General features: G+C 38.3%; 1 protein-coding gene across 2 annotated transcripts in view; it reads right to left on the bottom strand.

Moving 5' to 3' along the window:
• Positions 1 to 26,136, bottom strand: part of FCHSD2 (FCH and double SH3 domains 2) — a 281,274-nt gene that overhangs the window by 224,748 nt on the left and 30,390 nt on the right. For both annotated transcript variants that reach the window (XM_066367902.1, XM_066367912.1), the window contains exon 3: positions 11,538 to 11,583. In XM_066367902.1, the coding sequence (XP_066223999.1) occupies positions 11,538 to 11,583 (46 nt within the window). The remainder of the gene's footprint in view (positions 1 to 11,537; positions 11,584 to 26,136) is intronic.

Genomic DNA, 26,136 nt, shown 5'->3' on the forward strand with positions numbered 1-26,136 from the left:
TTTTTAAATTGATAAAACTGACAGAGGAAGTAAAAAGTTCAAAGCAGTTGCTCACATAAATTGTGATTCCATCCTTTTGAAGTATTTGAATAGTTATGACTATTTAGATGATGTACCAATGACAAATAATAGCCAAACCTATGGAACTTCACCCAAAAAGAAAGCTTAATAATATTGTCATTACCAAATATTAGTAGACAGTTGGTAACAAAAATGTTTTACATACCTTCAATTTAACAACTAGCAGACTCTCTAAAGTCCCATAAAAATGACAAATATTCCCATTTTCAGTTGATTTTAAAATATATATAAAAATAGCCCTGGCCAGTTGGTTCAGTGGTAGACCATCAGAGCAGTGTGTGGATGTCCTGGGTTCGATTCCCAGTCAGGGCACACAGGAGAGGTGATCTTCTGCTTCTCTCCCACACCCTCTCCTCCTCTCCGTTCTCTCTCTCTCCTCCTACCACAGCCATGGCTCGACTGATTTGAGTACATCGTCCCCAGGTGCTGAGGATGGCTCAGTGGTGACTCTACCTTCAGAGGCTAAAAATAGTTCGGTTGCAAGCATGGCCCCAGATGGGCAGAGCATCAGCCCCAGACGGGTTGCCAGGTGGATCCCAGTCAGGGCGCATGCAGTAGTCTGTCTCTCTGCCTCTCTGCCTCCCTGCCTCTCACTTAATAAAAATAAATAAATAAATAAAGTCACAAAATATTTAAACTGTATACATATTCATAGAAAAAAGGTTATATGATAAAACATTAACTAATTCATAAAAAAGCTATAGTTTCAAGAATGGGGGTACAGATAATATTTTCTATCCGATTTCCAAAACTTTCTACAAACAATCTTTCAGGTTTTATTACATCCATATGAAAAAAAGTGTACAGCTCTATAAAATCACAACAGAGACTTGAAATATTCTGTCTGTTCTTCACATAACTTTATTAAATTATAGTGAAATAATAAACATATGTATATATACACACAAAATAATATATAAAACCTTCTTAGGAAATTACTGCAGGAAATATCACCCCCCCAAAAAAAAAACCACAAGGGAAACTAATTAAGAAAAAAAATAGGACCTAAGAATCGATGCATCCAACACAAGAAAGCAGTAAATATTCAAATAAGAGCTATACAGCTAACACAGATGAAACCTAGATTTAAACAAGAGGCCACAAGCTTAAAAAAAGAGGTCTCCAACAAAACAGAGATTTTCATAAACTTGAAATCTTTCCAGTATTTAAAATATTGGAAAACCAGGACCTGGCCAGTTGGCTCAGCGGTAGAGCATCGGCCCGGAGTGTGGAAGTCCCAAGTTCAATTCCCAGCCAGGACACACAGGAGAAGTACCAATCTGTTTCTCCACCCTTCTCCCTCTCCTTTCTCTCTCTCTCTCTCTCTCTTCCCTTCCCGCAGCCAAGGCTCCACTGGAGCAAAGTTGGCCTGGTCACTGAGGATGGCTCCATGGCCTCCTCCTCAGTGGCTAGAATGGCTCCAATTGCTGCGGAGCAACGCCCCCTGGTGGGCATGCCGGGTGGATCCCAGTCAGGCACATATGGGAGTCTATCTGTCTCCCCCAGCCCCTCACCCCCACTTCTCACTATGGAAAAAAAATACTATAAATTAAATAAAAAATAATAAAATAAAATATTGGAAAACCAGAGAAAAACTAAAGAAACACAGAATAAATAGAGATGTTCATGGTTTGTAAGTCTCAATATTATCAAGATGTTAATTCTCCCCAAACTGACTTTAAGATTCAAAGCAATCCCGCCTGACCAGGCAGTAGCACAGTGGATGGAGCACTGGAGTGGGACATGGAGGACCAAGGTTTGAAACCCCGAGGTCACTGAGCACAGGGTCGCTGGCTTGAGCATGGGATGATAAACATGACCCCCTGGTCACTGGCTTGAGCCACTGGCTTGAGCTTAAAGGTCACTGGCTAGAAGCCCAAGGTCACTGGCTTGAACCCAAGGTTGCTGGCTTGAACAAGAGGTCACTGGCTCAGCTGTACACCCGTCCCCCCATCAAGCTTCATAAGAGAAAGCAATCAGTGACCAACTAAGGAGCCTCAATGAAGAATTGATGTTTCTCATCTCTCTCCCTTCCTGTCTGTCTGTCCCTATCTGTCCCTCTTTCTGCCTCCCTAAAAAAAAAAAAAAAAAAAAAGATTCAAAGTAATCTCATTCAAAACCCCAACCTGCATGCTGGAGAAATTAACAAAATGATTCTAAAATGTATAAGCAAATATAAAGGGCCAAAAATAATGTAGGCTCTTATACTACCAGGTATCAGGACGTATTATAGATTTATAGTAATTAAAACAGTACAGCAATGGCAAAAAGATTTCATAAAATTAATGAAATAACGTCTGATATAGACTTACACATATATACTGCTCACAAAAATTAAGGGATATTTCAAAATGAATATGAAACTATAAAATATCTCCTAATTTTTGTGAGTAATATAGTTACACAAAATACCATTTTAACACAGTGTGTGGGATGGGGAGATACTTTTCAATATATGGTACTGCCTGTACTGGACATCCATACATAAAATGAAATCTTGACCCCAGTGTCACATCATACACAAGAGTTTACTTCAGACAGGTCATGGAACTAAATGTAAAAGATTAAACAATAAAAATTCCAGAACATCACATAACATCTTAGGTAGCAATATATCCTTGAGTAAGTCATAAAAAAACATTGACTCTAAAAGAAAATAAATTTGATTTCATTAAAGTTAATAACTTGTTTTCATCAAAAGAAACTAATAAAAAGCAAGTCACAAAACATGACATAACTTCATGAGATCGAAGAGATATCTATTAACACATACGGGGTTGACAAAAGTTTACAGTTCTACTATAAATAAATAATATAATAATAAATAATAATGCAAGAATAAACTAAACTCTGTTTTGTAAACTCACAACTGTAAACCTACTTTTGCTACCCCATAGATCTAACAAAGGATTCAAACCCAGAATACGTAAATACTATAAATCATTAGGAAAAAGACCAGCAAGAGACTTTAACAGGTTCTTTACTAAACAAAACACCCAAATGTCCAATATTAAAAGCTTCTCCACTTCATTAGTCATCTGGAAAATGCTAATGAAACCCACAATTCTTTCTCCCAATATACACTAGAAAGGCTAAAATGAAAACACAGATAAACCAAGGTTTTAAAGCAACAACTATCATTTGCTGCTGGTAGTAACTTAAACACTCACTTTAGAAAACCATTGCATAATATCTTCCAAAGCTGAACACATACCCTGTGGCACAGCAAATCCTTTCCTTGGTTCTATACTCAATAGACAAAATTCATAGTCACCAAAAGACACATACAAGAATGTTCACAGCAGCACTATTCATAATAATTTCAGTTACAATAATGCTATAATTAGAAGGACAAACAATGGTAAGTATTTGTGAGGATGTGGAAGAACTAGAATCTTCATAGATTGCAGGTGAGAAAGCAAAATTGTATAGCCAATTTGAAAAACATTTTGGCTATTTCTTAAAAAGTTAAACATAAATTTACCCAATGACCTAGTAATTCCAATCCTAGGTATACACTCAAGAATATAAAAAAAACACATGTCCAAATAAAGAGTAATTAATGAGTGTGTATAGCAGCATTATATATAATAGTAAACCTGAAAACAATCCAACTATCCATCAATTAGTGAATGAATAAATAAAACATAATATATATCCAGAAGCAGATTAAGGTTGGTTGAGGCCCCAAGTGCAGAAAAAAATATTGGGCCCCTTAAAAAAAAGAGAGAGACAGGGAAAATAAAAATACATATTAACCAAATTTTTAAATAAATAAAAGATATTATATACTATTAATGTTAAAATTGCACATATGAAACCAAACTTGATGTCATTAGAAAAAAGTGTAAAGTTGGGGTTTTGCAGGGCCCTTCAGAAGTCGGAGCCCAGGGCATGCACCTGGTGCGCTCACCGTTAAATCTGCCTCTGTATATATCCCTGCCATGAAATACTACTCACCAATAAAAAGGAATAAAATACTAGTACATGAAAAAACATGTAGGACTTCAAAAATTTTGCTAAGTGAAAGAAACCAGACAAGACTATATATCATAAGAATACATTTTTATGACATATCCTAAAAACGTATAGATATAAAACTGCTGGTTGCCTCAGGCAACAAAGATTGATTGCAAACATGTACTGTACATGAAACAAAACTCACTGGGTTAATGGAAATGTTCTGTGACTGAAATGTGCTGATGGCTGCATAACTATGAATTTACTAAAAATCATTTCATTATACATTAAAATAAATAAATCGTTAATGATACACATATTATGCCTCAAAAAAGTATTTTTCAAAAGTAACCAGTGCCAGATCAGGGTGGTGGCACAGTGGATAGAGCGTTGACCTGGGACGCTGAGGACCCAGGTTCAAAATCTCGGGGTCCCTGGCTTGAGTGTGGGATCACAGACATGACCACATGGTCACTGGCTTGAAGTCCAAGGTCATTGGCTTAAGCAAGGGGTCACTGGCTTGCCTGAGGCTCCCCGCCCCCATCATGTCACCTATGAGAAAGTAATCAATGAACAACTAAAGTGCCGCAACTACAAGTTGATACTTCTCATCTGTTTCCCTTCCTGTCTGTGGTCTCTCTCTCTCTCTCTCTCTCTTTAAAATAAATAAATAAATAAAAAATAACCATCAAGGGATAGCTAGTGGGAGCTATATAGGAAACAAGCTGGGTAATGGCTAATAAGAATTCACTGCTCTAATTCCTTCTACTTCAAATGGGCTTGAAATTTTGTAATTGTAAAAAGTTTAAAAAACCACACCCAACTTTTAAAAATCAGCAAAAGATTTGAACAAATAGTTTACCAAAGAATATGGACAGGTAGTAAATAAGAACTGGAAGAAATGAAATTGATGCTTATCATCATTAGCTTTTAGATAAACACATATTAAAACCACAATGAATACCACTACGAATCTATTACAATATCTAAAATGGAAGACTATTATCCAGTCTTGGGGAGGATACAAAACAACTGGTACTCTCAGTTATATACTGCTGGTAGGAAGGTAAAATGGTACAACCTCCTTGGAAAATAGTTTGGAAGTTACTTAAGAAGTTAAAAATGAACCAGCCAGTCTACTCCTATGTGTTTACTCAAGAGAAATGAAACCATCTGTCCACACACAGCTGTTCATAGCAGCTTTATTTATAAAAATCAAAAAATAGAAACAACTCAAATGTCCATCAACAGGTGAATAAACTGTGCTATATCCATACAATGGAATACTATATACTTGGTAATAAAAAGAACTAGACAACATAAATTGCAAAATAATTATTCTGCATGAAAAAAAACAGACAAAACAGAGTCCATACTGAATGATTCCATTATATAGAATTAAATTAAAATTCTGAAAAATGTGGCCCTGGCCAGTTGACTTAGCAGTAGGGCGTCAGCTCAGCGTGTAGAAGTCCCAGGTTTGATTCCAGGTCAGGGCACACAGAACAAGCAACCATCTACTTCTCCACCTCTACCTCCCATCTCTCTCTCTCTTCTCCCCCGCCCTCCCCCCAACCATGACTCAAATGAGCAAGTTGGGTCTCGGTGCTGAGGATGGCTCCATGGCCTTGCTAAAATAGCTCAGTTGTTGAGCAATAGAACAGTGGCCCCAGATAGGCAACACATCAGCCCCAGACGGGGGTCGCCAGGTGGATCCTGGTCGGGTGCATGCGAGAATCTGTCTCTCCACTTCCCTGCCTGTCACGTGATTTAAAAAAAATTCTGAAAAATGCAAACTAATTGATAATGATTAAAGTAGATGAGTGATTTTCTGAGGATGAAGAAGAAAAGGGAATCAAGGAGCGGTGAGTGGAAGAAAGGGATTATAAATGGGATCTGAGAAAACTTTCAGAGGTTACAGATATGATGTGTTCATTACCTTGACTGTGATGATAGTTTCACAAGTATATGCAAGTCAAAACTTACAAATGTGTAAGTTGTACAGTTTACCATATATCAAACATATCTCAATAAGGTTGTTTGTGAAAGGTCAGTATAGTGTACACTTGTGTGAGAGTGAGGGTACTAATGGCTTTGGAACAAGATGGATTTCTGGGACAGTGTTAATGTTCTGTTTCTCAATCCAGGTACTAACTGTACACTTACGATCTGTATACTTTCCTGTATGCATGCTTTGTGTCAATTTTTTTTTTTTTGTATTTTTCTGAAGTTGGAAACGGGGAGGCAGTCAGACAGACTCCCGCATGCGCCCGACCGGGGATCCACCCGGCATGCCCACCAGGGGGCGATGCTCTGCCCATCTGGGGCATCGCTCTGTTGTAACCAGAGCCATTCTAGCTCCTGAGGCAGAGGCCATAGACCCATCCTCAGCGTCCAGGCCAACTTTGCTCCATTGGAGCCTTGGCTGCAGGAGGGGAAGAGAGAGACAGAGAGGAAGGAGAGGGGGAGGGGTGGAGAAGCAGATGGGTGCTTCTCCTGTGTGCCTTGGCCGGGAATCAAACCCGAGACTCCTGCACGCCAGGCCAACGCTCTACCACTGAGCCTACCGGCCAGGGCTTATGTCAATTTTTAAAAGCCTTTTTAATAAACGAAAACAAGATACAACTACACAGCCAATAAAAAAATCACTCAATTTTAGAAACTACCAAGTGTCTACAAAGATACAGAGTAACTGGACCTCACATACACTGTTGTTGAAAGTATAAACTAGTACAACCATTTTGGAAAACTGGCTGTATCAACTAAAGTGGAAGACAGATATATATAAGTATATATACCCAATGGCCCAGCAGTTTTTCTGGTATATGCCTAACATACATCCATATGTTCATCAAAAGACATGGATAAAACTTTTGCTTAGAAGCATTAGTCAAAATCATCTACAACTGAAAACAACTCAGATTTTAATCAGCAGTAAACTAGAAAAGCAAACTGTGCTATAGTCATTCAGTGGATACTATTATATAGTAATGAAAAAGAATGAACTACTCCTACATGCAACATGTAAGAAGCTCAAAAAATATATGCTGAATAAAATAAAATCAGATACAGAAGAATACAGATTACATGGTACCCTTCAATTTAAATTCAAAAATAGTGAGAAAGCCAAAGGTAACAACTATTCTGATAAAAGTCAGTGTACTGCTTACTACTGGAAGGTATGAATAATGATTGCTTCTGGGGTCAGGGCAATGCTCTTTATCTTAATCTGGGTACTTGACTTAAACAGAGTTACTTGACTCTGTTTGCTTTATAAAGATTTATCAAACAGTATACTCAAGATTTGTCCATCTTATTGTTTCATATATATGTTATACTTCAATTTAAAAAATTTCAACTCTATACTGAGCCAGAAAAGGAAAAAAAAAGAATTTAAATAGTGCAGTTGTCCTCTCTGACCACACCTTATCACCAACAAGGGTATGTCCCCAGGGAATGCAAATAAGCCAGACATATTCAGTGCACACTGATTATGCATTCTTTCTGATCCACAGAAAGAATGTATCAATTATTTTAGTGGTTTCTCTATTATTGACAAGAAGTAAAACCACTTTTGCCAACCAAAGATAAGGGTAGAGATAGCTTTGTCTACATCCTAAAGAAATAAACTGAAAAATTAATTTTAAAAACACTGAAGAGTAAGAACTACTAAGAAAAATCATCTAAAAAGCAAAAGTGACAAACAAGAGCCATCAAAGTGGCTCTCCATAAATGTGTTCTACTATCCAAAGCATAGAGACACTGGAACATTTTTAATTAATTTCTAAATGCAATTATTCTATGTAATATTGAAATATCCATTGTTTGGTATCTTGCAGTTCATAGACATTATTATATACAATAAAAGTACATAAGCAAAATCAGGTATAATCTATTTGATGGACATTTAAAAAAATTTTTCAAAAGTAAATTTGCTCTGTAAAATGTAATCCATTGTACTGTGTACACAGAACACATAAATACACATATCTGTACATATATAACTATACATATATAAATATGTAAACGTATTTAATAGAACAAGAGGCAAAAGCCTAAATTTAGCATTTAGAGTTAGAAAAGCAACAAAGGCATTAAAATAGTAGCAAATTATATTGAAAAGAGTAGGATGAAAAAAAATGCCTTAGGAAGCTAATTTCTCATTTATTATAAAAAGTAATCAAGCAACGTTTAGAGCTGATAAATCAAGAATCGGTTATAAGCCTATTATTCAAAGATATAAAAATGATCAAGAGAACAAAAATAGGCAACACTTCTAATCTTTTCTTTGAGGAAGGAGACAGGAGGGGGGCAGAGGACTACTACTTTTCATAGAATTCAATGTACTATTATATAATTTTAATCATTAACCTGTCTTATTTAATTAAAACTTTAAATCATGTTCCAGAATATATCATATAAATATTTTCATTTTATATTAAACTTTAAAAGCAGATCATATATTGCCTGATCAGGTGGTGGCACAGTGGTTGGAGCATTGGCCTGGGACACTGAGGACCCAGTTAGAAACCCCAATGTCATCAGGTTGAGCTCAGGGTCACCAGCTTGAGTATGGGATCATAGACACGACCCCATGGTCGCTGACTTGAGCCCAATGGTCGCTGGCTTGAGCAAAGGGTCACTGGCTTGGCTGCAGCCCCTTCACCCCCATCAAGGCACAGATGAGAAAGCAATCAACGAACAACTAAGGTGCCACAACTATGAGTTGATGCTTCTCATTTCTCTCCTTCCTATCCTTCTGTCCCCCTCTATTTTTCTCTCTCTCTCAAAAAGACAAACAAACAGCAGATCATATATTTTTATCTTTATGAAAACATATTTGTATTGGCTATAATAACTATCCCAATTTCACAGGTATATTTTATTTTAATTTTTAAGTGAGAGAAAGGGAGACAGTGAGACAGACTCCCGTATGCACCCAACCAGGATCCTTACCCAGCAAACCTGTCTGGGGCTGATGCTCAAATCAACCAAGCTATTTTCAGCACTTGAGGCTGAGGCTCCAACAAGCTATCCTCAGCGCCTGAGGCCAACACTTGAACCAATCGATAGGAGGAGAAGAGGGAGAGAAGAGGGAGAGGGAGGGGGAAAAAAGCAGATGGTCATTTCTCCTGTGTGTCCTGACTGGAAATTGAACCTGGGATGTCCATACACCAGACCAATGCTCTATCCACTGAGCGAACTGACCAGGTCCTCAAGTTTATTGAAAGGATAACATACGTAAAATAATTAGCAAAGCACCTGTTATAATGTAAGGATTCAATAAATGTCAACTATCATTATTAGTAATTATTATATCATCCGTATATGCATAGAGTAAAGGTTCAACACAAATATTAGAACTGGTGTTATTCATTATACAAAGCACCTAATATATAAATATAATAAATATTCAATCACTAAAGACTAAATTAATTAGTCTACCTAGATTTCAAGGAACATGTAATTCTCTTCCAAGACAATCAAATAAAATTCAGACAGACAACCACCTGGTTAACTACAAAGAATTAAAATCAAATCTTGACAAGTTACAAAAAAATCATGTTTCAATTTCATTATTTATAGTAAGGATATAAATAGCAGCAGTGGCAATAGTGGTTACCATGTAAAGCATTTCCTGGATGCTAATTTTTCATTCTAATATTCTCCTGTATTTTTAAATTTTGTTATAAATACTACTTTTCTAATTTTTGTGGGGCGGTGATCAATTTTAGAATTCTCCACATAGAAAGTACAGTGGTCCCTCGTCTATTGTGGGGGTCATGTTCCAGAACTCCCCGCAATAGGTGAAAATCTGCTAAGTAGTGACCTTATGTTTATTTTATTATTTATATATATTTTAAGGCTTTATTTCGATTTAGTAATTTTTTAATATGTTTTAATTAATATTTTTATATTATTTTCTATTTTTTAGGCTAGAAAATGCTTATTTTACTGCAAAAATAATTAAAATAATAAATATATAAAAATATCTATATACCACAAAATCTGCAATATAGCAAAAAATCCACGATGCAAAATTAGATATATACAATTTAAAAATCTGTGATACAGGGCCTGGCCGGTTGGCTCAGTGGTAGAGCGTCGGCCTGGCGTGCGAAGTCCCAGGTTCGATTCCCGGCCGGGGCACACAGGAGAAGCGCCCATCTGCTTCTCCACCCCTCCCCCTCTCCTTCCTCTCTGTCTCTCTCTTCCCCTCCCGCAGCCGAGGCTCCATTGGAGCAAAGATGGCCCGGGCGCTGAGGATGGCTCCATGGCCTCTGCCTCAGGCGCTAGAGTGGCTCTGGTTGCAACAGAGCGGCGCCCCAGATGGGCAGAGCATCGCCCCCTGGTGGGTGTGCCGGGTGGATCCTGGTCGGGCGAATACGGGAATCTGTCTGACTGCCTCCCATTTCCAGCTTCGGAAAAATACCAAAAAAAAAAAATTAAAAAAAAAAATCTGCGATACAGTGAGACATGAATAATGAACTGCAATGTGATGAGAGATGACTGTAATTTCTTACAAGGGCCAAAATTTCCAAAGTGTGTTAAACTGTTTTTGTACAAGAAAAGTTACTAATTCTTACATATTCATAAAATGATATATCAACATAATTTTTTCTTGGCACATTTAGCTATCTGGGAGCAAATAAGATTCTAGTTAAAATAAAATAAGGAAGTGCTTAAATTTTCTGTTTCATACCATCCACTGAAAGCACATCCTTCCCTATCAACAGGGACCAAATAAGAAATAAATGCTTCATTGAACAAAAATAACAATTAACCTTTCATAAAACTTCAGGGAATGGGATCTCTAAGGGAGAATAAATAAATGTATTCGGCCCTGGCCGGTTGGCTCAGCGGTAGAGCATCGGCCTGGCGTGCAGGAGTCCTGGGTTCAATTTCCGACCAGGGCACACAGGAGAGGCGCCCATTTGCTTCTCCACCCCTCCCCCTCTCCTTCCTCTCTGTCTCTCTCTTCCACTCCTGCAGCCAAAGCTCCATTGGAGCAATGATGGCTCGGGCGCTGGGGATGGCTCTGTGGCCTCTGCCCCAGGCGCTAGAATGGCTCTGGAGGCAACAGAGCGATGCCCCAGATGGGCAGAACATCGCCTCCTGGTAGGCATGCCGGGTGGATCCCGGGCGGGCGCATGCGGGAGTCTGTCTGACTGCCTCCCCGTTTCCAGCTTCGGAAAAATGAAAAAAAGAAAAGAAAAAGAAATAAATGTATTCAACGTTATTATTTACATTTGTAAATACTTTATAAATATTATCTTTTCCCAAAAGGTTCACAACCTTCTTTGTAGTAAGAACTACCAACATAACTACCCATCCGAAAATTCAAATGGGAGTAAAAGGGAAATCAAAGTGAGATAGCTAGAAATAAGACAAGGAAAACGCAGGGATACCCAGGTTTTTCTTCAACAAACATATTGGCCCTTATACCTTATAAAGAACAGTCTATCTAGAGCAGGGACCTCCCTTTCCAAGCTTACCTGTGCGTACTCTCTTTCAATAGCAGCCTTCTTCTGACTGAATGTCCTGAAAACACAAATAAAAATTCATTACCCAAAGCATAACAATAATTTCATGGAAACTTATCTACATATCCTCAAATATTGCCTGATAAGAGGAAAAGACAATTTTCATTCATCTTATATGCCTTGGATACTGCTGACATGACACTCTGTAATTTGACAATCTAAATTCAAATCCTAGCTCCACCACTTACTACCTGCATGACCTAGATCAAGTCACTTGAATTATCTGTGCCTCAGTTCTCTCTTTGGTAAAATGGGGATAGTAACAATACCACCCTGCAGGGATAATTTAAAATTTAGTTAATTAAAATACATAAAAGCTCAAAATAGTGTCTAGCACATAATAAAAGCTATATAAATGTTAGCTACTGTTATTAGAATGGCCAGTGAGTGCATCGTAGGCACTAAAAATATTTATTATATTGACCAATGTAGAGAGATCTATAGAAAACAGTTAAAGTAAAATTTTGATCAGCTTCTCAATGTGAAAATATAGTCAAATCATTTACTTCAATCTTTTACAAGAGTTATAAAGCAAAGTACAAGGCTTCTACATGTTGTGGTATGATGGGACCATCCTTTCATACATGTACATTTCATAGATTCTACAGTAAACACTTCACATTTTAATATTATACTGGGATTCACTTTTCAATAATGATTGGTAGTATTTTCTTCTATCTTAACAGTAATGAAATAATAGTGTACCTAACAAACCATAGGTAAGATAGAGTTAATAAAATATGATAATATTGACAATTTATCTTGAATAGTCTAAATTTAATTTTTTTTTGGGGGGGGGGGGACATTAAGAGAGACAGGAAAGGGAGGGAGAGGGTGAGAAGCATAAACTCATAGTTGCGTTCACTTTAGTTGTGCATTGATTGCTTCTTGTCTGTGCCTTGACCAGGGCCGAGCCAGTTCCCCTTGCTCAAGCCAGTGACCTGGGTCTTTCATGCCATCGACCTTTTAGGCTCAAGCTGGAGAGCTTTGGGATTGTGTGGATGATCCCCTACTCAAGCCACTGACCCCATGCTGAGGAGCCCACACTCAGAGACAGTGACCTCAGGGCTTCGAACTAGTGACTTCAGTGTTCAGTGTCAATGCTTTATCCACTGCACCACTACTAGTTAAGAGTGTATTTATTGATTTTAGAGAGAAAGAGAGGGAGAGATAGAGAGAGAGAGAGAGAGAGAGAGAGAGAGAGAGAGAGAGAGATAAACACAGATTTGTTATTCCACTTACTTATGCATTCATTAGTTGATTCCCCTGACTGGGGATCAAAACCACAACTTTGGCTTATCCGGACAACACTCTAACCAACTGAAATACCCAGCCAGGGCAAAGAGTCTGAGTTTATAAAGACTTTTCTATAGGTGCCAGACAAGTGCTCTTAAAAGCACTTCATTAAGATGAAGATACCAGTGTAAAAAGTAAAAAATACAGACCCTGGCCAGTTAGCTCAGGATACCCTCACATATGCTATAATATGAATAAACCTTGAGGATAGTATGCTGAGGGAAATAATTTAGTCACAAAAAGACATATATTGTATCATTCCATTTATATGAAGTACTTAGAGTAGTCAAAATCATAAAGACAGAAAGTAGAATGCTGGTTGTCAAGGGCTGGGAGGAGAGGATCAGAGGAGTTATTATTTACTAGACATAGAGTTTCAGTTTTGCAAGATAAAGAGCCCTGGAGGTGGATGGTGGTAAAGGGTGCAGAACAATATGAATGTACTTAATACCACTAAACTGTACACTTAAAAATGGTTAAGATAACAAATTTTATATTATGTATTTTTGCCACAATAAAAAAATGAAAGAGTTGAGCAAGAACATTTTCCTTATGGGGTACTGTGCATTATAAAGCATTTAACAGTCCTTTAAAATACAATTAGTCTGCTCTCCTTAAGAGAAAACATATAGACTATATATATATATATTATATGTGAATGTATATACACACACACTGTATATGGGCATTTATATATATTTTACATATATAGATACACATGCATGCGTGTATATGTATATTTTGGGCTATCTCTTTATCTATCTATATCAATATATAAATAGTATCTATCTATAGAACAAAATAGTAATGTAAGTTTTCTATGGGTAGTGGCATAGACTTTCACTTTCTTCTGCTTTATGTATTTTCTGATATTTTAGTAAGAATTTGTATTGTGTTTGAAAAAATATAGTCTTTATTTAGTCTTTCTTTCTTTCTTTTTTTATTTTATTTAGTGAGAGGAGGGGAGGCAGAGACAGACTCTGCATGCACCCGGACCAGGATCCACTGGCAAGCCCACTAGGGGGTGATGCTCTGCCCATCTGGGGCTATTGTTCCATTGCAACCGGAGCCAATTTTTAGAACCTGAGGCAGAGGCCATGGAGCCATCCTCACAGCCCAGGGCCAACTCGCTCAAGCCAACTGAGCCATGGCTGCAGGAAGGGAAGAGAGAGAGAGAGAGAAAGAGAGAAGGGGGAGGGGTAGAGATGCAGATGGCCACTTCTCCAGTATGCCCTGATTGGGAATTAAACCCAGGACTTCCACACACCAAGCAGACGCTCTACCACTGAGGCAACCAGCCAGGGCCTAGTCATTATTTCTAAATAAATAAATGAACACATAAGCATATGCACACACTTTTTTACACCCATGTTGTTTTACTAAAATTGGATTTAGGTACTATGGCCATTTTAACAACGTTAATTATTCCAATCTATGAACACAAAATATCTCTCAGTTTACATCTTCTTCAATTTCTATTAACAAGTCTTGTAGTTTTCAGTGTATAGGTCCTTCACTTATTCCTAGGTATTCTATCCTTTTTGTTGCAATTATAAATGGGATTGTTTGCATAACTTCTTTTTCTGATATTTCATTGTTAGTGTATAGGAACACAACATATTTTTGTATATTTTGTATCCTGCAACTTCATTGTATTTTTATTGTTTCTATTATTCCTGGAGTCTTAAGTGGTTTCTATACAGAAGCATGTCATATGCAAATAGTGAGTTTTAGTTCTTCATTCCCCATTTAGGTGCCTTATATTTCATTCTCTAGCCTGACTGCTGACTACAACCTCCAGTACTATGTTGAAAAACAGTGGTGAGAGTGGCATCCTTGTCTTGTTCCCAATTGTAGAGTAAAAGCGTTCAGTTCTTCACCACTGAGTATAATATAAGCTAAAGGTCTGTCATATATGGCCTTTACTATGTTGAGGTACTTTCCTTCTATACCCATTTTATTGAGTGTTTTAATCACAAATGGATTAAGTATCCTGTCAAGTGATTTTTATTCATCTATTTATATGATCAAATGATTTTCATCTTTTATTTTGTTAAAGTGGTGTATAAACATTGATTGGCATATATTGAGCCATCCTGTATCCTTCTAATGCATCCCACTTGATCATGATATCATGATGTATTATCTTATCCACTTTTTTTTTTTTAGTGAGAGAGACAGAGACAGAGAGAGGGACAGATAAGGACAGACAGGAAGGAAGAGAGATGAGAAACATCAATTCTTCGTTGCGGTTCCTTAGTTGTTCATCGATTGATTTCTCATATGTGCCTTGACCAGGGGGCTATAGCAGACTGAGTGACCCCTTGCTCGAGCCAGCGACCTTGGGCTCAAGCTAGTGAGCCTTGCTCAAACCAGATGAGCTCATGCTCAAGCTGCCAATCTCGGGGTCTCGAACCTGGGTCCTCCACATCCCAGTCTGACGCTCTATCCACTGCGCCAACGCCTGGTCAGGCGACTTATTTTTTTGGAAGATTTTTTTTATTAATGTTTCATTTTCCTTACTACTGATTGGTTAAATTAGGTTGTCCAATTCTTCATCATTCAGTCTACAAAGGTTATATAGTTCTAAGAACTTGTTCATTTCTTCTACATTATTAAATTTGGGTAGTACATAGCCTTTCACAGTATTCTTATACAATCTTTTATATTTCTGTGCTGCTCATTGTAATTTCTCCTTTTTCGTTTCTCATTTTATTTGAGTCTTTTTACCTAAAGCAATACACAGACTTAATGCAATCCCCGTCAAAATCCCAATGGTGCCTGACCAGGTGGTGGCGCAATGGATAGTGTTGGACTGGGATGCGGAGGACCCAGGTTCGAGACCCTGAGGTCGCCAGCTTAAGCGTGGGCTCATCAGGTTTGAGCAGAGCTCACCAGCTTGGACCCAAGGTCGCTGGCTCCAACAAGGGGTTACTCAGTCTGTTGAAGGCCCACAGTCAAGGTACATATGAGAAAGCAATCAATGAACAACTAATGTGTCGCAACGAAAAACTGATGATTGATGCTTCTCATCTCTCTCTGTTCCTGTCTGTCTGTCCCTATCTATCCTTCTCTCTGACTCTCTGTCTCTGTAAAAAAAAAAAATCCCAATGGCATTTTTCACAATAGAACAAACAATCCTCAAATTTGTATGGAAAAACAGAACACCCCACACAGCCAAAGCAATCCTGAGCAAAAAAAAACAAAGCCGGCCCTGGTTGGTTGGCTCAGTGGACAAAGCATTGGCCTGGCATATGGATGTGCCAGGTTCGATTCTGCTTAGGGCATACAAGAGAAGCAACAATCTGATTCTTTCCCCTTTCCTCTCTCCCTTCTTTCCCTCTTCCCTTCCTGCAGCCAGTGACTTGATTGGTTCAAACATTGGCCCCGTGCACTGAGAAGAGCTTGGCTGGTCTGAGCATCAGCCACAGGCACTGAGGATGGCTCGGTTGATTGGAGCATTAGCCCTAGAGGGGGGCTGCTGAGTGGATCCCAGTTGGGGTGCATGTGGGAGTCTATCTCCCTTCCTCTCACTTAAAAAAACAAACAACAACAAAAAACAAGGTATCACATTTCCTAACTTCAAACTATACTACAAAGCTATAGTAATCAAAACAGTAAGTACTGGCAGAAAAACAAACACATAGAACAATGGAATAGAACTAAGAACCCAGAAATAAACACAAACATAATACGGGCAACTATTTTCAACAAAGGAGCCAAAAACATACAATGGAGCAAGAAAAGCCTCTTCTATGAATGGTGTTGGGAGAACCGGAAAGCTACATGCAAGAAAATAACCTAGATGGCTGACAACATACACAAATATTAACTCAAAATGTTGACTAGGCCCTGGATGGTGGCTCAATGGATAGAGTGTTGGCCCAGCGTATGGATGTCCCGGGTTCAATTCCCAATCAGAGCACACAAGAGAAGCTACCATTTGCTTCTACTCCCCTCCCTCTCCCCCACACCCCCCTCTTGCAGTCAGTGGCTTGATTGGTTCGAGCATGGCCTCAGGCATTGAAGTTAGCTCAGTTGGTTTGAGTGTGTCAGCCTCAGGTGCTAAAAATAGCTTGGTACTTGAGCATCGGCCCCAGATGGGGTTGGCAGGCAGATCCCGGTTGGGCACATGCGGGAGTCTGCCTCACGATCGCCCTTCCTCTCACAAAAAAAAAAAAAGGAAAAGAAAAAAAACAATTTGTTGATTAAAGACTTGAATATAAAACCTGAAACAATAAAATAGAGAAAAGAAAACATAGGTAGGTACTAAATAAACTTATAGAGCTTAGTCTTAGAGAAGTTGGTTTTTGTGAACTTGACCCCAAAGGCAAGGGAAGTAAAAGCAAAAGTAAATAAATAAGACTACTTCAAACTCTTAAAAATCTTCTGCACAGCAAAAGAAACCATAAACAAAATAAAAGACAACCAATCAAAGGAAGACGATATCTGCTAAGTATACCTCCAATAAGGGGCTATTATTCAAAATATATAAAGAACTCATACAACTCAATAATTAAAAAACAACCCAATTAAAACATGGGCAGAGGACCTGAACAGATACTTTTTCCAAGAAGATGTACAGATGGCCAACAGATATATAAAAAGATGTTGAACTTCACTAGCCATAAGGAAAATGCAAATCAAAACCACAATGAGATACCTAACAGCTGTTAGAAATTATCAATAAGACAGGAAATAACAAGTGTAAGAGAGGATGTGGAAAAAAGTGAACCCTCGTACACCTCTAGTGGGAATGTAAATTGGCACTGCCTCTATGGAAAATAGTATACAGGTTCCTCAAAAAAATAAGAATAGCCTGACCAGGCAGTGGCACAGTGGATAGAGCATCAGACTGGGATGCAGAGGACCCAGGTTCGAGACCCCGAGGTCACCAGCTTGAGTGCAGGCTCATCTGGTTTGAGCAAAAGCCCACCAGCTTGGGCCCAAGGTCGCTGGCTCCAGCAAGGGGTTACTCGGTCTGCTGAAGGCCCGCGGTCAAGGCACATATGAGAAAGCAATCAATAAGGTGAACAACTAAGGTGTTGCAACGCACAATGAAAACCTAATGATTGATGCGTCTCATCTCTCTCCGTTCCTGTCAATCTGTCCCTCTCTATCCCTCTCTCTGACTCACTCTCTGTCTCTGTAAAAAAAATAAATAAAAAATAAATAAGAATAGAGCTACTATATGACTCAGCAATAGCTCTTCTGTATGTATACTCAAAAATTTTGAAAACACTTATTCATAAAGATATACGTACCCCAATGTTCACTGTTGCATTATTCAAAATAGCCAAGATCTTTCAACCAATGACTGGGTTAAGAAAATGTGGTACATATATAAAATGAAATACTACTCAGCCATTAAGAAGATGAAACACTGCCACTGTGACAACATTAATGGATCCTGAGAGTATCATGCTAAATGAAGTCAGACAGAAAAGGACAAGAACCATTTGATTTCACTCATATGTAGGATATAAAAGAAAAAGCAACAAGTGAACAAACAAACTCAAAGACACAGATAAGAGTATGGTGGTAACTAGAGGGGAAGAGAAGTAGGAGATAATGATGAGGATAAAGAGGGTCAAAAAAATGGTGATAGAAGGAAACTAGAATTTGGATGATGAGCACACAATGAAATATATAGATAATGTAATATAAAGTTGTATACCTGAAACTTATATAATATTATAAACCAATGTTACCACAGTAAGTTTAATTTTAAAAAGAAAGAATTAAAACTAAACTTAGCCCTGGCCGGTTGGCTCAGTGGTAGAGCATCAACCTGGCATGTGGAAGTCCCACGTTTGATTCCCGGTCAGGGCACACAGAAGAAGCGCCCATCTGCTTCTCCATTCCTCACCCTCTTCTTCCTCTCTATATCTCTTTCCCTCCAGCAGTCAAGGCTCCACTGGAGCAAAGTTGGCCAGGGTGCTGAGGATGGTTCCATGGCCTCTGCCTTAGGCACTAGAATGGCTCCCGTTGCAAGGGAGCAATGCCCCAGATGGACAGAGCATTGCCCGCTACTGGGCTTGCGCATGGATCTCAGTCGGGCGCATGCAGGAGTCTGTCTGACTGCCTCCCCACGTCTAACTTCGGAAAAAAAAAACAAAAAACTAAACTTAGATATTATTAAAACTAGTGCTACCAAATATGTTATCTCCCCAACCTAATGTAAATACTAAGGAAAAAAAAAAAACTAATTCAAATGAACTAGCTTACACTTTCACTATTTAAAAAAACAACTAAAAACTTACCTATATTTTAAAGGAGATAGCATTTTAAATATTTTACAAAATATTAAAAGTAAATATTCAAGTTATTTATTTAGTACCCTTTTATGCTTATGTAACTCATCTTGAATTAAGAATGAAACAAGTGAAGTCTGCAAGAAACTGAGAACTCTTTTTACTCTGAACATGTATATCAACTAATTTTTAAATTCTCAATTAAATTTTTAGTTGTTATTAAACAATTATGTGTCCACTAAGTTATTTCCTGTTCTAAAGAAAGGAAACAAATCCAAGATAACAACTACTTAAAATCAGTATCATCAATATTAGGAAATAAATTATGATTCACCATATGAAGAGAGCAGAGCAAAATAACCTTCTGATATTCTCCACATGAGATACAAAGGTATTTGCTAAAATTCACCATCAGTTTCTCATAAAACCTCTCTTAAGATATTAATGGGTACTATAATTAGACAAACATGAACAAGTACTGGCTAGGATGTGGAGAAATTAGAACTCTTATATTGTGCTACTAGGAATGCAAAATGGTACAGTTGCTTTGGAAAACAGTCTGGCAGTTCCTCAAAAAGTTGAACAAAGAGTTACCATATAACCTAGCAATTCTATTTGTAGGTACAGTACTCTCCTCTTATCTGTGGATAATACATTTCAAGCTCCCCAGTAGATGCCCAAAACTGTGGATAGTGCCAAACCCTATATACACTACCTTTTTTCCTATAAATGCATAACTTTCCACTTAAGGAAGCATTTTATGGCTTCTCTTTAACATATCTGAATTGCCAGAGTCACTACTCTTGCTCTTTGGAGTCATTATTAAAGACAAAAGGATGATTCATGACCAGGGCGGGATACAGCAAGAATGTGCAAGATTTCAACATGCTGCTCAGAATGGCATGCAATTTCAAACTTATAAATTCTTCATTTCTGAAATTTTCCATCTAATATTTTTAGACCATAGTTGACTGTGAGTAACTAAAAACCATGAAAAGCTAAACAGTAGGTAAGGGGCAACCACTGTATACCCAAGAACATTTAAAACATATGTCTACAGAAAACCTGAAAAGGAATGCTCATAACATTATTCATAATAGCCAAAAAAAAGTGAAAACAACCCAATGTCCATCAACTGATGAAGAGAGAAACAAAATGTGGCATATGGTGTTAAATGTAAAAAGGAATGAATACTGATACATGCTACAATGTCGCTGAATCTCAGGAACACTATGCTAAGAAGCCAGATCTAAAAGGCCACATGTTATGATTCTATTTATACAAAATGTCTAGAATTGGCAAGTCCAGAGAAACAGAACATAGATTAGTGATTGTTAACTGTTAGGGAATTGAGATAAGTTTGCAATTATTCCAAAAATATTTTTCTTTTAAACAGATAAGTTGAGTATAAAATTCATACGGAAAAATGAACTTTTAAGAATAGTTACAAACATTCTGGAAAAAAAATTTTTTTAAACTATCCTTACCAGATAGCAAAAATAATTTAAAAAGCAACAGTAATTAAAACAGCCTGGTAACAGAACATGAGCAAACAAAAATAATCAAAACATAGGTCAGAAATACACCCAAATACACATAAAAATTTATTAACTGAAAAAGATGACATTTCTCTTTAAAGGGGAAAAGATAGATTATTTAGTAAATGGTATTGCGACAAGTTTGTAGGAAGATGCAATATTAAGTAAACAGAAAAGTTACAGAATGTATATAGTATTCTATCATTTCATAAAATGTTTTATATGTATATACTGATTATGATCATCTTGCCTGTTTCAGCAGCACATATCCTAAAATTGGAATGATAACTACAATACTGCTCGATTAAAATAGTCCCTTAAATGAAAAACCTGGGAATTCCTTAGGAATCACTGTGATAGACTTCCCTGAAATATTTAACATGAGCCTGACCAGGCGGTGGTGCAGTGGATGGAGCGTCGAACTGGGATGCGGAAGACCCAGGTTCGAGACCCCGAGGTTGCCAGCTTGAGCCCAGTTCATCTGGTTTGAGCAAAAGCTCACCAGCTTGAGCCCAAGGTCGCTGGCTCGAGCAAGGGGTTACTCGGTCTGCTGAAGGCCCATGGTCAAGGCACATATGAGAAAGCAATCAATGAACAACTAAGGTGCCACAACGAAAAACTGATGATTGATGCTTCTCATCTCTCTGCGTTCCTGTCTGTCTGTCCCTATCTATCCCTCTTTCTGTCTCTAAATTAATTAATTCATTAATTAAATCTTTAAAAATATATATATATTTAACATGAAACAAGGCTAACTGGCTCCACCTGAAGAAAGGAACTGGTAGTAATGGTAGAAGAAAAGTGTTTTACTGCATTCTTATTTTTGTTATTTGATAATACCATGTGTATATGTATATTTTATTGAAGGAAATGTACATAACTTACAATTAACCATTTTAAAGTATACACTAAATTAATAGCATTTAGTGCATTTACGGTGTATACAACCACCTCTCCTTACTCTCAAACCTTTTTAATCATTCTAGAAGAAACTCATTAAGTAATAACTCTCCATTTCTGTCTTTCTTCGCCCCTGGCAAAAACTAATCTAATTTTTTGTCTCTATATATTTGTCTATTCTGGATATTTCATATGAATGAAATCAAGTAACATGTGACCTTTTTTCTGGCTTCTTTCACTTAGTACTTTTTCAAGGTTCATCCAAGTTGTAGAATGTTATAATACTTCATTCCTTTTTATGGCTGAGTAATATTCCATTGCATGGATATACTACATTTGTTTATCTATTCCTCCGTTGATGGACATTTGAGTTGTTTCTACATCTTCACTATTATGAATAATGCTGCTATAAACTTTGTTTTTAAGTTTCTATGTAAAAATATGTTTTAAGCCCTCTTGGGTATATATACCTAGGAGTGGAGCTGCTAGGTCATATCACAACACCATTTAATTTTTTAAAGAATGTCAAACTGTTTTCTGTAACAGCTGTTTTAAACAGTTAAAACAAACTAACCTTTGAAAGTAAATTATACATTCAATCAGAAGAATCCTATATGTCCACTAAAAAGAATGTGGTAGATCTGTATGTACTGTTATAGAAAGATATCCTCCATTAATTCATGTAATACATACTTACTGACTGCCTAAGATGGGTCAGACACTGACAATATTGCAGTGAATAGAGACATCACGAACAGACAGTAAACAAATCATTATATTTATACAAAGAATTACTTAATGATAAATAGGATACTTATAAGTACTATGAGGAAAGCTAAAATACATTATTTAGTTGTTGTTTTTTTTTGTATTTTTCTGAAGCTGGAAACGGGGAGGCAGTCAGACAGACTCCCGCATGTGCCCAACCGGGATCCACCCGGCACGCCCACCAGGGGGCGATGTTCTGCCCATCAGGGCGTTGCTCTGTTGCGACCAGAGCCACTCTAGCGCCTGAGGCAGAGGCCATGGAGCCATCCTCAGCGCCTGGGCCATCTTTGCTCCAATGGAGCCTTGGCTGCAGGAGCGGAAGAGAGAGACAGAGAGGAAGGAGAGGGAGAGGGGTGGAGAAGCAGATGGGCACTTCTGTGTGCCCTGGCCAGGAATTGAACCCAGGACTTCCGCACGCCAGGCCGACGCTCTACCACTGAGCCAACCAGCCAGGGCCTAGTATTTTTTAAAAGCTTCAGAAAACTATGTAAAGCAAGGCCTCATATTATCTTAAAAACATATTAATATATACCTGTATATAATACAGATACATGTATACAGTCATAATACCTAGAAAATACATATGGAGGGAAGACACTCAAAGAATATACACCAAATTTTTATTGTTATGGGAAGGGGGCATGAGATTCTTATTTTTCTACTTCATGTTTTCAGCAATAATCATTAATTTCTGTAATTATAAACAAAGACATAAAAGCAGTAATTTACAATCAACTCATCCACTTATACAAAAAAATATAAAATATACAAAATTATATAGAAAGGAGCAAGAATAGATCCCTGCAACAACTTTTTTAATTCTTAAAAATTTATAATCATTTATTCTTAGAGAGTGGAAGGGAAAGGAAAGGGGGAGAGAGAGAGAAGAGAACATGGATTTGTTGCTCCTCTTATTCATGCATTCATTGGTTGATTCTTATATGTGCCCTGACTAGGGATGGAACCTGCAAACTTGGCATATCGGGATAATGCTCCAACCGAGCTATCTGGCTAGGGTCAACAATTAATTCTTTAATAACATCTAGTGTTTTAAATAATTTTCTTAAAACAAATCTGATTAAACCACTCTCCTGCTAACATTTCTGAAATGGCTTCCAGTTGTTCCCAGAGTAAAAGTCTAAATGCCTTTAACACAACAGAAGAGGCTATTGACTATCAGGACTTAACTGCTAAGGTGGCTTCACCCCATTCAAACTCCAGGTCCAGCTAAGTTTCTTAAAAGAACCCATAGGCTGATGCTTTTACACTCTAGCAAATGTCCTTTTTGCTTGAAATTGGCCTTTCCTCATTATTTGCCATAAATCTTCCTGATCCTTCAAAATTTAGCTTAAGCATGACCTCCCCTGAAGAGTCTTCCTGAGTTCCACTTGTGATTTAAATATCCCTCCTGAGGTCCTCCAGTATCTGTAACAGCACCTGTTTCAAGTATCGTAATTGTAAATTGACTATGATGTGAGCGTGCTATGTATTTATATGTGTAATATAACACTTGAACACTGCACATATTCAATAATGTTTGCTGAGTGAATGAATGAATGATTGAACAGAAAATATATAATCAGGTTTCACACTCCATAAATTGAATTAAACAGCTCAGTAGGTTAGCTCCAGGGAAAGGCAGATCCAAGATCACAATCTATACCCAAATGAATCAGTTAAGTTTCTTGACCTTGGTCACAGATTATATTAGTTAACACAAACATTTTGTGTACATGACCTTTAAATACCAAGGAGGGTATATAAACGTATAGTTAAGGATTAACCTTGCCCAAAGAGAGGTCTGGCTTTTGCTCTTGGCTTTGGAGAACCAAATCTCTAAACCTTTGGAATGTCATGCCCGATAAAAGTGTTTTTGTTTACCTGGGGACCTTAGGCCATGCCCAACGGTGATGTATTTGGGGGCAGGGAAAGAGTAGAATGCAGGTTGGGTCATCTCTGATGGAGCTGGAGACTAAGGTCCGCCAACGTGCAGCCAATCTTTTCTAAGCAACACCTCTTTCCTTGGTCAATTTTAAAATACATCCTTGAAGTACAATAAACCATAACCTTCAGTAAATTTTTTCTGTGAGTTCTTCTAACACATTATCAAGTCCCAGGGTGGTTTTCAGGGACACCCAATGTTACAAGTCATATCAGAAATGAGGGTGGTCTTGGAGACCTCCAAACTTGAAGTAGGTGTCAGAAGTGAGAGTTGTCTTGGGGACTCCTGAATTCATTCAGATTATTAATGGTGGTAATCGAGATGGCATATCAATAACCATAATGATGAATGTTAAAAATTAAAACAGTTCTGGACAGTTTGTTCAGCGGTAGAGTGTCGGCCTGGCATGTGGATGTTCCAGGTTTTAATCCCGGTCAGGGAACACAGGTGAAGTGACCATCTGCTTCTTCACTCCTCTCCCCCCTCCTTTCTCTCTCTCTCTCTCTCTCCCTTCCTCCTGCAGCCATGGCTTAACTGATTAGAGTGAGTTAAATCTGGGGGCTGAGGATGGCTCCCTGGCCTCTGCCTCAGGCGCTAAAAACAGCTCTGTTGCCAAGCAATGGAGCAACACCCCAGATGGGCAGAGCATCACCCCATGGGGATTGACAGGTGAATCTTGGTTGGGGCACATGAGGGAGTCTGTCTCTCCACCTCCCCGCCTCACGTCACTAAAAAATAAAAATAAATTAAAAATTTTAAAAAGAAACTCTTATAAAGAAACTTTTAGTCTGACCAGGCTGTGGTGCAGTCGATAAGAGTGTTGACCTGGAATGTTGAGGACTCAGGTTTGAAACCTCGAGGTTGTGGACTCATCCAGCTTAAGTGCAGGCTCACTAGCTTGAGCATGGGGTCACAGGCTTGACCTGTGGGATCACAGACATGACCCCATGGTCACTGGCTTGAGCCCATGGTCAATGGCTTGAGCAAGGGGGTCACTGACTTGGCTGGAACCTCTCTGGTCAAGGCACATATGAGAAGCAATCAATGAACAACTAAAGTGCCGCAACTATGTATTGATGTTTCTCATCTCTTTCCCTTTCTGTCTGTCTCTTTCTCTCACTCAATAAAAACAAAAAAATTTTAAAATATTGTTCTGGATTACAATGGCCATTTTTACAGCAAATGGTATTTTTTACAGCAAATATGGCAACAGCATTAAAAAGATGACATGAGAAAAACAAACTTCTTTTTAAGTGAGAGGAGGGTAGAGAGAGAGACAAACTCCCACATACACCCCAACCAGGATCCACCCGGCAACCCCTGTCTAGGGTAGATGCTAAATCAACCAAGCTATCCTCAGCACCTAAGGCTGACACTTGGACCAACCTAGCCATCCTCAGCACCCACAGCTAACACTCAAACCAATAGAACTACTGGCTGCGGGAGGGGAAGGAGAGAAAGAGAGGGAGGGGAAGAGAAGCAGATGGTCACTTCTCATGTGTGCCCTGACTGGGGATTGAACCTGGGACATCGGCATGCTGGGCCAACAGTCTAGACACTCAGCCCAGGGTCTCGAACTGGCGACCTCAGCATTCCCAGTCAACACTCCATCCACTGCGCCACCACAGGCCAGGCTAAATACTCTTTTCTTAAACAAGGAAAGTAGAATGAACAATCAAAGCTATGTAAAGTCTCTCGCAGAGAGGGAATTATTTGGCTTCCAATAAAGAATACTAATTCACCAACATTCTTTGAGTATCTTCTGGACTACAGGTATGCTACTAAGTATGCACTGGGACTATGAAGACAAACGACACACAGATGGACTCTGCTCCCAAGGGGTTCATTAACAT

This window comes from Saccopteryx leptura, chromosome 1 (assembly GCF_036850995.1).
Source record: "Saccopteryx leptura isolate mSacLep1 chromosome 1, mSacLep1_pri_phased_curated, whole genome shotgun sequence".
NCBI lineage: Eukaryota > Metazoa > Chordata > Mammalia > Chiroptera > Emballonuridae > Saccopteryx > Saccopteryx leptura.